The sequence below is a fragment of the Mesoplodon mirus genome, assembly GCF_964341445.2.
Source record: "Mesoplodon mirus genome assembly, chromosome: 18".
NCBI classification, from domain to species: domain Eukaryota; kingdom Metazoa; phylum Chordata; class Mammalia; order Artiodactyla; family Ziphiidae; genus Mesoplodon; species Mesoplodon mirus.
Genome location: NC_138994.1, coordinates 38,957,341 through 38,968,990, shown reverse-complemented (window position 1 = coordinate 38,968,990; position 11,650 = coordinate 38,957,341). Strand labels below are relative to the sequence as shown.

General features: G+C 53.7%; 1 protein-coding gene across 7 annotated transcripts in view; it reads left to right on the top strand.

The window, feature by feature from the left end:
* Nucleotides 1–51: 51 nt before the first annotated feature.
* The window catches only part of TOM1L2 (target of myb1 like 2 membrane trafficking protein), an 84,043-nt gene continuing 72,444 nt past the window's right edge, over nt 52–11,650 (top strand). For all 7 annotated transcript variants that reach the window (XM_082605322.1, XM_082605321.1, XM_082605326.1 and 4 more), the window contains exon 1: nt 52–173. In XM_082605322.1, coding sequence (XP_082461448.1) covers nt 122–173 — 52 coding nt within the window. In that variant the 5' untranslated portion in view covers nt 52–121. The remainder of the gene's footprint in view (nt 174–11,650) is intronic.

Below are 11,650 nucleotides of genomic sequence, written 5' to 3'. Positions count from 1 at the left end.
CAGGCACCGGCGTTCCCGAGGGTGGGGCCGGGGCAAGTGTCAGTCAGGCAGGGAGCGCCGCTGGGGACGCGGAGAGCCGGCGGCTGACGGGGGCGGGCTGCTGCCGAGCCGTCCGCCCAAGATGGAGTTCCTCCTGGGGAACCCGTTCAGCACGCCGGTGGGGCAGTGCCTCGGTAAGGCCCCCACGGCGGCGCCCCGAGGCCTGGGCGGTGCTCCGCGCGTCCCTGCGCGGTCGGGCCCAGTCCTCCGCCCCGGCCCGGCCGCCGCTTTCCCAGAGGGCTCTCTGCCCTGGGCCCGCCCGGCGGAGCCGCCCTCGGTGGGGAGCGGGAGGTCGGGCGCGCTCCTGGGGAGGCTGTCGGGGGCGGGGGCGGCCGTGCCGGCTAACGACCGGAGCGCCGGCCAGGGAGCCTTGCCGCCGACTCTCCCCGTGACCTTGTGCGAGTCGCTGCTCTGTCGGGTCTGGAGTTCCGTCTGTCAGAGGCGGGGTCCTGATGTCCGTGATGCTGCTGTCTGCATGGTGACTACCGCTTCCCTGCGCTCTTGCGTCTGCCAGCGGTGAACCCTTCGGTGGCAGATAGAGGGTTACTCGGCAGTCCTAATCCTGTGGGGGGCTCGGAAAGCCCGAGGTGCAGGTGACGGACCACCAGAGGGCCCGCCCTATGGAATTTCCTTACTGAACAAGCAGCGTGCCTTTTCACCCAAGGTGGGCGCTCATGCCAGGTGTGATCAGTCTAGAATGTTGATTGGTTTCTTTTAAAACTGGGTTCCTCCTGGTTGGTGGAAGGACTGGTGAAATGTCTTTCATGAGCACGGACCTTTGGAGTCCTTATGGGCCTGGGTGGATTAGGCTGTAGTTATTTATTTCCTGCTTTACTTATAAATTTCCAGCTTTTCAGCCTTTAGTGGGGCCTGTGAAATTATTGAGGCCTCTCCCGTTGGCTAACTGGCATTTGGGAGCTTTCTTTTCTCTGTGGTGTAGGGTCTCTGATAAGGGGTGATGAGCACAGGGCCCTGGAGAGTGTCTCCCCACCTTTCTCGAGGTTCCCAACCCCGTTCTTCTTCCTCAGCTGCTCTTCCACTGCATCCATGTTCCAGAAACTCGTTTCTCAGTTGGGTATTGAATTCCAGTCAGCTATGAGAGGGAGCCAGTAAACTTGGGGAATTTTTTTTATTTTTCTTTTCTGTCTCCTTTACAGTAGGAGGCACTGTTACTACCTTTGAAATGCCAAGGTAGTTGATGAGGGGTATAAGTTAAAGGGGACTTTAAAACATACAGACGTAAGGGATGTACAGGTATATAGCAAGGGGAAAGAGCATGATGCTTCTCTCAGGAAGACCTGAGTTAAATTTTGCTTCCCCCAGTTCAACTGTGGGACCCGAGAAGATTGTGCAGCCCTTCTGAGCCTTAGTTTGCTTGGTGGGGGGCGGAGATTGATTCATCCCCACACTGGAGAGGCTGTGTGGGACAGCGGGCCCATTTGTGAACAGGCCCCGCGTCCACCGTCCCGTGGACAAAACACTTGACCATGAAGAGGATGGAGCCTCCTCATTGCCAGTTAGCCAGCAGGCAAGACCTCGGTAATTTCACAGCTCAGTTCAGATAAATGATTATAGGCCAGAGTGAGTTTGTAATGTGTCTTCTGTGCTGTTGTGACAGCGTAAAAGTGACTCTCGCGACATTTAGTGCTGCTAGTGTTCTTTTGAAAGTATGTGCCGGGGGTTGGTGGGAGGGAGGGGGTGCAGAAATAAAACAACAGCAACAAAGCTAATGATTGAGGGCAGAGGTATACCTCACGCGAAGCAGTTCTACAGCCATCACTTGCTCCTTACGGCTGCGCTGTGAAGGAAGCTTTATTGTCCTTCCCACTTTAGAGATGAGGAAATTGAGGCTCAGCGAGGTGGAAGGATGGCTTAGCCGCTCAGAGGGAGCTGGGATTTCATAGCCGTCCCGGTGCTCAGGGGGTTGATGGGGTCAGGAAAGGGAACAGAGATGCGTGGGACAATGACGACTAACAGAAGGCCACGCAGTGCCTGTGCTCAGTTGCCTCGTGGGGACAGTGAGTGCTGTCAGGAGACCACTGCGCCCAGAGGAGCTGCGGCCTGCGCCTGGCGTTTTGGAGTCTGAGGGCTGTTGGTGAGGATGGGTGGGAACTGCACCGGCAGAGAAGAGGCCCCCTGTGCCTGGGGACAGGTGGAGGAGGCAGGCAGGGGGTGTGAGCACCTCAGTGGTCCCCGGTCCGCGTGGAGCAGAGGTGGCTGCGGGGAACAGGGGCAAGTTGGGTTTGGGCCCAGGATGGAGCCCTGTCCTGGGTGGGTGGCATCAAAGGCCACATTCTATAGCTGACCACAACTGTTAGTCCCTCTGGACCTCATTTTCCTCACTCAGCAGCTTCTGCGGCTTCTACCTAAACCATTCCCTCAGTCCATTTCAGCAGGCGTTTTGAGTGCGTATTGGGTACCAGGCCCCAGGATACAGATATTAAAAAGCTGCTCGGAGGGCCCCTTCTGTAGCGATAACACACCCACCAAGGTGTCCTGAGCTGCAGAGCCTCAGGCTCACCGTCTGGGGGTCCGTAGAGCCGCGATTACCCCACCTCATGCCTGGCCTCACTCGAGCTCCCCGGCCTTGTTCGGTCAAACGCATGGTCTGCCCATCGCAAGCCGGTGGCTAAGCTCCATCTGGTGTGGTCACCGTGCCTTCCCTGCATCCACGCTGCCCGTGGTCCTGGGAGGTGGCTCCCGAGTGGAGGGCACGGCTCAGAGCCAGGACGGGCCGCAGTGTGAGGGCCGAGAAGCGTGGAGGAAGGCAGAATGCTTCCTCGTGCCGTCCGACTCTCTCCTCTGAAACAAGTTTCAAGTGGTCCTGTCCTAATGGCTGTCGCCTATGGGGAGTCCCCGAGCCAGGTCCATGGTGCTCTGCAGACGTGCACAGCTCTCCTTGTGTTGGCCGGAAAACGTTTTCAGATCGTCCTTTTCCAGGAGTAAAGTTTGGATTCATTTAGATGAAAAGATTGGTGAGTAGTTAGTTAATTGCACCCAGAGTATTGGGGGCGGGCTGGGAGCAGGAGGACCAGTGCTTCTCTGCCGCAGGGCTTGTGCCCGTGGATTGGGTGGTGTGGGGTCTGAACTGCTTCCTGGAGCTTCATGCATTCAGTGGCTCTGTATCGCCTCTCTTGTTTACCAAGCGAAACGCTTACCAGGATGTTCAGTCTAGTAAAGGAGCTAAGACAGGGACCTAAATCAGGTAAGACAGAAAGTGTTGGCACAAGATTGGACAGATAAAGTAAGGTAATGGAGGACAGAGGGGTCACCTCCAGCAGCAGTAATAGCAGTTAAAGGTTTATTTTTATTTTTAATTTTTTTTATTTATTATTTTTGGCTGCGTTGGGTCTTCATTGCTGCGCGGGCTTTCTCTAGTTGCAGCGAGCGGGGGCTACTCTTTGTTGCGGTGCGCAGGCTTCTCATTGCGGTGTCGTCTCTTGTTGCGGAGCACAGGCTCTAGGTGCACGGGCTTCAGTAGTTGTTGTGCGTGGGCTTCAGTAGTTGTGGCTCTTGGGCTCTAGAGCGTAGACTCAGTAGTTGTGGTGCACGGGCTTAGTTGCTCTGCGGCATGTGGGATCTTCCCGGACCAGCGACCGAACCCGTGTCCCCTGCATTGGCAGGCGGATTCTTAACCACTGTGCCACCAGGGAAGTCCCTAGTTAAAGGTTTTGCTTTTTTAAAATTGCGTACTGTGTTACCGTGTGCCGGAGACTGCAGTAGGTGCTTTGTATATCTTGCAGTCCTTTAATTCTTAGAACAACACTGTGAGTGAGGTACTGTTATTATTTCCACTTTGCAGACAGGGACCCGGAGGCAGTGAGAGGGTCACACAGCTAACAGCGAGGGAGCTGGAGTTGCAACCCAGCGTCCCAGCGTTCGGGCTCTGGAGCTGCTGCCCTGGGGGGCAGATGAGGAGGGGCACCTCGGGGGCAGGAGGAACCCAGCCCTCAGGGTGTGGGATTTGGCTCATGTAGGAGTGGAGAGGAGGCTCAGAGGGTGTTCTGAGCGAAGGCTGGGTGTGGAGGGGTGGTGGTAGCGCCAGCCTGGGGAGTGGTGGGGGGCCAGGTGGACAGACGTCAGGCCTGACTGACGAGGCTTCGAATGTAGGCCGCGTGGTTTGGCCTCTGTCATTGGTGGCACTGGGGAGCCACGGGTGATTTCTAGGGAGGGGAGTGGCACAGCTGTCATTACAGAGCCGGGGACATTTCCCCTTGGCAGCCCCCAAAAGGCCATTCCTCTCTGACCATCAGAGCCCCCGTGTGTGCAGAGCAGGGGTCTGACGGGGGAGTCAGCACATGCCGTGCCAGTTCCCCAAGGTCCGGGGTTGGGCCCTTCCTGGAAGCCCCCAGCAGAGATGAGGGGTGCTGAGGCGGGTGGACGGAGCACGGGAAGAAGTGTGGGGTTCTGAGAGCATCTGTCCTTAACTACCTGGATGGTTATAGAGCGCCGGCCCACTCCCTGGCCCCCTGCTTCCCGCTCGTGAGGACAGGAGCTGAGAGGATGGCTCGTAGGGCTTGGCGGGAGGGCTGCCCTGCTTATGGGGCGCTATGGGGCTATTAACAGGTCCCATAGAACTGTGCTGTTAAGAAGCAGTGCAGACCTGTGTAGAAAGCTTGAAACGTACACGCAAATGCAAAGGGGTAAAAATCACCATAATGTGCTTTCTTACAAACTCTTTGAGACTCTTCTCATTTCACAGAATAAGTGGAATAAGTAGAGTGCTTGTGTATTTGACCCTCTATTTTCTCAAGCCTTGGAGATACAGTGTTGTGTAAGTGCTCTTAGCATATTTCTGGGCGGTACGCCTGCTTTTTTGGGGGGTGGATGTCAGCTGATGAATTGGGTATAAACACAGTACCCAGAGGGGCATCGGTTAAGCACTGTTGCTCTTGACCTAGCAGATAAGTCACTCAGAATTTTTAGGCTAACCTACTAGTCTGAAAAGAAAGAAATAACGCTCAGACTTTTTTTTGGTGACTCAGCTTGTTATGGCTAGGAGAAGGGCCTGTTAAAAACCAGCCTCAGACTTGGTGCGTATTTCAGTGCTCCCTCCAACCCTCCCGACCTAGAAGAATTTCCGATCTTCTCCATCCAGTCCTGAAGCCTGCTGGCCGTCAGCACTTGCCTCCTCCTCCAGGCAGCCTTCCTAGACCAGCCTGTTTGTGGTGCTGTCTCTTCTCTGAACTCACCGTGTGTGTTATCTGAGGCATTCACTTGGCTCTGCCCTCACTCTCCAGGGTTTGTGAAGACTAGCGGAGAGAATGTGTGTGGGTCCCCAGTATAGGTAACATACTGTTGCCTCCTTCTGCCGTGCTGTTTCCTGTTGTTTGTCTTGCGTCCTGTCCTGTTTATTGCCTTATCTTCCTCAGGGAAGGATGTGTACCTTGTTTCCCCGTGACCTTCACAGCATGTGGTACAGTCTGCTCTGCACAGTTACTCACTCCAAAGGTTCCTTTCTATCAATGTTATTATTATTATTTTTTTAGCATCTTTCAAAGCTAAAAATAATAGCCATCATTTACTGGCCCTTCACCACGTGCCAGGCACCCTGCGAAGTGCTGTACAAACGTTATCTCATTCAACATTTTTTTCTCAGGAAACTCCATTAAGTCAGGGGTGTCATGGCCATTTTACAGATGAGGACCTGGAGGCTTAGAGGAGTTAAGCAACTTGCCCAGGGCTGAGCCGTGCTCCACACCAGGGGCTTGAGCTCCAGAGCTTCGTCCTGTTGCCCTGTAGACGGCAAGCCTGGCCTGGAGCCTGTAGACAAGAGGTGGCCTTCGCTGATCCATTGTGAGTTCCAGAGCCTTCTAGGTGCCCTTTGCCCGCTTGTTCTCTTCCACCACGGGCACTCTGTGTTTTGGCTGGAGACAACCCCATCTCTGCCTCTGTGAGCAGCTGCCTGCGTGTGGGTCCACTGACTGGACACGGGGAAGGGTGTGTGTGACAAGAATGCTGCTCCGTCGCTTCTCACAGGGTCCTTAAGGCGATCACTGAGACACTGTATGTAAAAGCAAAGTGTGTTACTACGTTATAGTATTTCCCACACACCTTCTAGACTCGTCTTCCATGAGGGCACTTATTTTTATTTGTACCTGTTTATTTACTTTTTAAAAATTGTAGAAAAACACACATAGCAGAAAATTTACCATTCTGACTGTTTCAGAATGTTCAGTGACATTAAGTACATTCACTTTGTTGTTCAACCATCACCAGCATCCATTTCCAGAACTTTTCTCATCTTGCCAAACTGAAACTCTATCCCCATTAAACACTAACTCACCTCCTCTCCCCCCAGGCCCTAACCCCCTGATCCTTCTATTTTCTATGAATCTCACGACTCCAGGGACCTCACATGAATGGAATCATGCAGTGCTTGTCCTTTTGTGCCTGGCTTGTTTCACTCAGCAGAATGTCTTCAAGATTCACTCATGTTGGAGCAGGTGTCAGAGTTTCCTTTCTTTTTTTTTTTTTTTTTTGTGTGTGTTACTCGGGCCTCTCACTGTTGTGGCCTCTCCCGCTGCGGAGCACAGGCTCCGGACGCGCAGGCTCAGCATGCGCTTAGTTGCTTAGTTGCTCAGCATGGGCTTAGTTGCTCCATGGCATGTGCGATCTTCCCGGACCGGGGCACGAACCCGTGTCCCCTGCATCGGCAGGCGGACTCTCAACCACTGCGCCACCAGGGAAGCCCCTTCTTTCTTTTTAAGGCTGAATAATATACTCCATTGTGTGTATAGAACACATTTTGTGTATCTATTCATCCACCTTTGAGTTGCTTCTACCTTTGGGCGGTCGTGAATACTACTGCTGTGAACATGGGTGTGCAAATATCCCATGTTTGTGTTCGTGTCCCTGCATTCAATTCTTTTGGATATAAACCCAGAGGTGGAATTGCTGGGTCATGTGGTCATTCTGTTTTCAATATTTGGAGGGAGAGCCGCCATGCTCTTTTCCACAGCAGCTGTACCATTTTACATCCCCACTAGCTGTGCATAGGGTTCCAGTTTCTTCACATTCTCCCTATAACTTGTCATTTATTTATTTTTTTATAGTAGCCATCCTAATGGGTGTGAAGTGTTATCTCACTGTAGTTTTGAGTTGATACCGAGCATCTTTTCATGTGCTGATTGGCCATTTGTGTATCTTTGGAGAAATGTCTAGTCACATCCTTTGCACATTTTTTAATTAGGTTGGTTTTGTTGTTGAGTTTTAGGAATTCTCTCTATATGTTGGATATTGACCTCGTATTAGATACTAGATTTTCTCCCCAGGGGGAGAAAATATTGCCTTTTTACTCTGTTGCTTGGGTCCTTTGATGAAGCCTGGTGTATCTGTTTTTTCTCTTGTTGCCTGTGCCTCTGGTGTCCTGCCCTGATCCTCAGAAGAGTCTGACACGTGCCCTGAGGACAGGCAGGGTGACGCTGGCTGTGCTGGTGGTCTCACTCCTCACCAGGTGCCGGTTGAGGGCCCCACAGGCAGCAGCCCCGCGAGGCAGGCGCAGTCACTCACGTTTGGTCGAGAAGGAGACGGAGGCTCAGCAGGCGGGTCCCTCCCGGGGGCCTGGGGTAATAAGTGGCTGGCAGCGCAGGGCCTTGCACCAGGCCTGTGGGCTCCAGAGCCAGGGCTCTTACCCACTCAACCGGAGTTATCTGTGGAGTTGAGTAGATGCACTCGTGGCTGAAAATCTGGAAATGGTCGTCTCAAGTTCAGATCGGCCTTAGCATTACTCGCTGTTCACCCAGTTCCAGTGCGAGTCAGTGCAGAGTGTCCTTGTCACCCCGGTTTCCGGAGAGTTCGGCGAGAGGCAGTGCACCAAGACTCTCCCTGTGGATTTTCCTTTCTCTTCGGATGTGCTTTGGATCCACAGCGTCGGGAGGAGGAAGAGGGATGAATAGACGCCAGGTTCTCCGAGCGGCCAGCTTGCTTTTCAGGCATCACCAGCGGCTGTTTTAATCAGGACTGAAGCGCAGGCCTTGTAGTCTGGGGGGCGCGTCCAAAATTCTGTTTGAGGTTTTGGTTTAAAGTGGAGGTTGACGGAGAGAGCCTGGTCCCTCCTCTCAGGGAACTGGGCCTCTGAGAGCTGGGGACAAGGCCAGGGCCCGGAAGCTGCTGTTATGTTCTCTGCCGCTACACACGGGCTCCCGGCGTGGCGTTGTCGCGGTGGGAAACGCAGCCTGGGGAGGGTGCTGCCTGGTGTTGGAAGGCGGAGTTAACTCTGGAAACTTCAACCAGCGATTCCAGGAAATACTGAATTCTGGCTGGAAGGGCCTTCATGGCATTTGGTCCAAACCCCTCACCACTACCGTTGAGGAAACTGAGGCCCAGAGAGGCTAGGTCTGTGCTGTTTCTACCTCGACGATTCTTTTTGGTTTTTTTTTGTTTTGGGGGGGGTTTTTTTGGCCACACAGCTCAGCATGCGGGATCTTAGCTCCCCGACCGGGGATGGAGCCCGTGCCCCCTGCAGTGGAAGCGCAGAGCCCTAACCACTGGACTGCCAGGGCATTCCCTACCCCGACAGCACTTCTGACACCAAATGTATGGGTTTTTTCTGGACGCTAGCCAATTCTGACACCAACTGGCCTCCCCGATCCTATCCGATTCGATTCACTTCAACCTGCCTGCCTGGGGTTGTTGCAGGACCGCAGGGAAACGGCTCAGCCCCACGAGACCGCCGCGCTTCAGACACCAGCACCTCTGACCAGCTGGCTGTAAATTGGGGGTGTTCCTGTGACCCCCTCCTCAGGTTTGAGAACTTGCTAGCTCAGCTCACAAGACACGGGAAAACACCTTACTTGTTTTTCGGTCTCTCTGGCATCCAGCCCCATCGTGCTGCTGTCCCGGGCCAGCCAGCGTCGTCTCCTTAGCACTTTGGACACTTGTGGCTCTGGAGGGTCCCAGGGTGTTAGGAGCCATGTGCCAGGAACTGGGGCCAAAGATCAAACTCGTGTGTCTTACTATATTGCAGGAGGGGTCGCACAGTGAGTCGCGGTGCGCCTGGGGAAGGGCCCACGTGGCTTTCTACTGACCTCGGGCCCGGCCCGTCACTTGGATGCTCATCTCTGCAGGGGGCTGAGGGAGGTCGGGGGAAGTCCGTCACATCATGAAGATGAAAACTTATGTTTTGTTTCAAAGTTAACCACGTTTAGTCTAATCACATGGGACTATTTAGTTCCCGGTTTGGTGGTTGATAAAGTTAGCTCATAAACTCCCCTTTGCTCTTCTGTTTTTCCTGCTCTTTCTGGCTTCCGTCCAGAACAGAGGAGCTGCTCCCAGACAGGACTCAGGAGGGCCGGGGCTGGCTGGCGCCCCGCTGCTGATTTTCTGTGTGACTCTGGAAAGGTCACGTCCGACCGTTAACTCCTGTGATGAGGGCGAGTTGGACAAGTTCATTTCCACGCCTGAAGCTTAAGGCCTAAATCAAAGTAGCTTTCAGTTTTTCTTCAGACCTTTAGCCTCCATGACTCAGCCTCAAGAGCAGAGAACAACTCTCTGCATACTTAAAAAAAACTTATGGTAAAATATACATAACACAGAATTCACCATCTTCACCATTTTTCAGTGAACAGTTGAGTGGCATTAAGTACATTCACCTGGTTGTTCAGCCATCACCACCATCATCTCTAGAACTCTTTACGTCTTGTAAATCCAACACTGTCCCCATTAAACGGTAACTCCTATTCCCCCTCCCCCAGCCCCTGGCACCCCGCTTCTACTTTCTGTCTCTATGAATTTGTCGACTCCAGGAACCTCATATAGGTGGAATCAGACAGTATTTGTCTTTTTGAGACTTGCTAATTTTACTCAGCAGAATGTCTTTAAGATTCACCCATGTTGGAGCAGGTGAAAAGAATCTCCTTTTTTTTTTTTTTTTGCGGTACGCGGGCCTCTCACTGTTGTGGCCTCTCCCGTTGCAGAGCACAGGCTCCGGACGCGCAGGCTTAGCGGCCATGGCTCACGGGCCCAGCCGCTCCGTGGCATGTGGGATCTTCCCGGACTGGGGTGTGAACCCGTGTCCCCTGCATCGGCAGGCGGACTCTCAACCACTGCGCCACCAGGGAAGTCCTATAAATATATTTTTAATATTTATTTACTTATTTATTTGGTTGCACCAGGTCTTGGTTGCGGCAGGCAGCTCCTTAGTTGTGGCATTCGAACTCTTAGTTGTGGCATGCATGTGGGATCTAGTTCCCTGACCAGGGAGCGAACCCGGGCCCCTGCGTTGGGAGCGCACTGCGCCACCAGGGAAGTCCCTCATGTATATTTTTTAATATATGTTAAATCATTCATCAAGGAACGTGTGTATGCTGAAACACTGGTGGCCACCTCCCTTACAATTTGACTCTTTCTACCCAATTTTTAACTGTGTTCATCCTATAGGCACTGTTTCTTGGCTAATGACATAAAATCATCTTCGAAAGGAAAGCTGAAGACTTTTGCATTACCTTTTTCTCCTTTAAATCCACCCTTTGGTATTTGCAAAGGTCAGACGAGCGATTCTGGCGTCCGTGGCCCTGATGAATGGGAAACCGTACGTTCCCATTGGCCTCTGAGGATGAGGGATTACTGCGGTGGCCGAGGCATCTGCTGTAATGTCAGGAGCGCGGCGATGGGAATGGCAGGAGCAGCAGGCCCATGAAAAATGCAGGAAGAGGGAAGCTCCTCTCTGCAACCACGCGGACACCTCTGAGCATTTGTTCTCCTCCGTTAAACCTTGTGGCTGAGAATCAAGTACGGGGGCGCGGGTGCCCCCTTCCTGAGAGGCCACGCCCTGCCCGCGCATCAGCCTGTTTGCGTTCAGCATTCGCCCCCGTGGGAGATGTCGGCTTTATTCTAAGTTAAATAAAAATCGTCATGTTGGCGCCTAGATTTTCGCGGGAGAAGCAGGTGCTGTGCGTTGGGAGAGTAATGAATACGGCGTCTCTCCCCTCTCCCAGGAGCAGATGGTCTGCGTCAGTTCATTTTGTGACCTTTCTTTGCTTCTCAGACACCAAATCTCTGATCCCATGGATCATAAATATTCTTTAGGTTTTCAGGCACGGAGGTGAGGGGAGCAGCAAGCAGTCGCTATCGTTTTCTATTTGTCTGGAACCTTTGGAAGGAACTCATTACAACATTTTTAGGCCCTGCGTAAGCCTGCTGCAGCCGTGGGCTTTACGGACACGTGAAGGGCGCCGCAGCCAGGCCGCCTCAGCCAAGGTCGGGGAGGAGCCCTCTGCTCAGCATCCTGCCATCCTCACCTCTCCACTCGCTGGGCAGCCCTCCCAGCAGCCGGCACAGCGCCCGCCCGTCTACCCAGGACCGCATTTTTAAAGTCACTAATCATGATAACGGCCACCTCGTCTTGATCGCCCGCTGTATTGGGGGGGGTGGCCATCAGGGGTGGCCTCTCCTTGCCCCAGAGCTCACATTCTCGCAGGAGGCAGACCGGATATAAGAGCAGTCTGGGGGGTCCTGATAAGAGGAGTGTGCGCTGTGCTGGGCTCAGTGGGAGGTGCCCCCGGAGCTGGTCCACCGCAGGGGTGTATGGGGTGGGGGGGGCTGGGGGAGGACACAGTTCTGGGTGTCCGCGGGGGCCTGGTTCGGGGGAGGACAGTCACCCTGGGTGTCA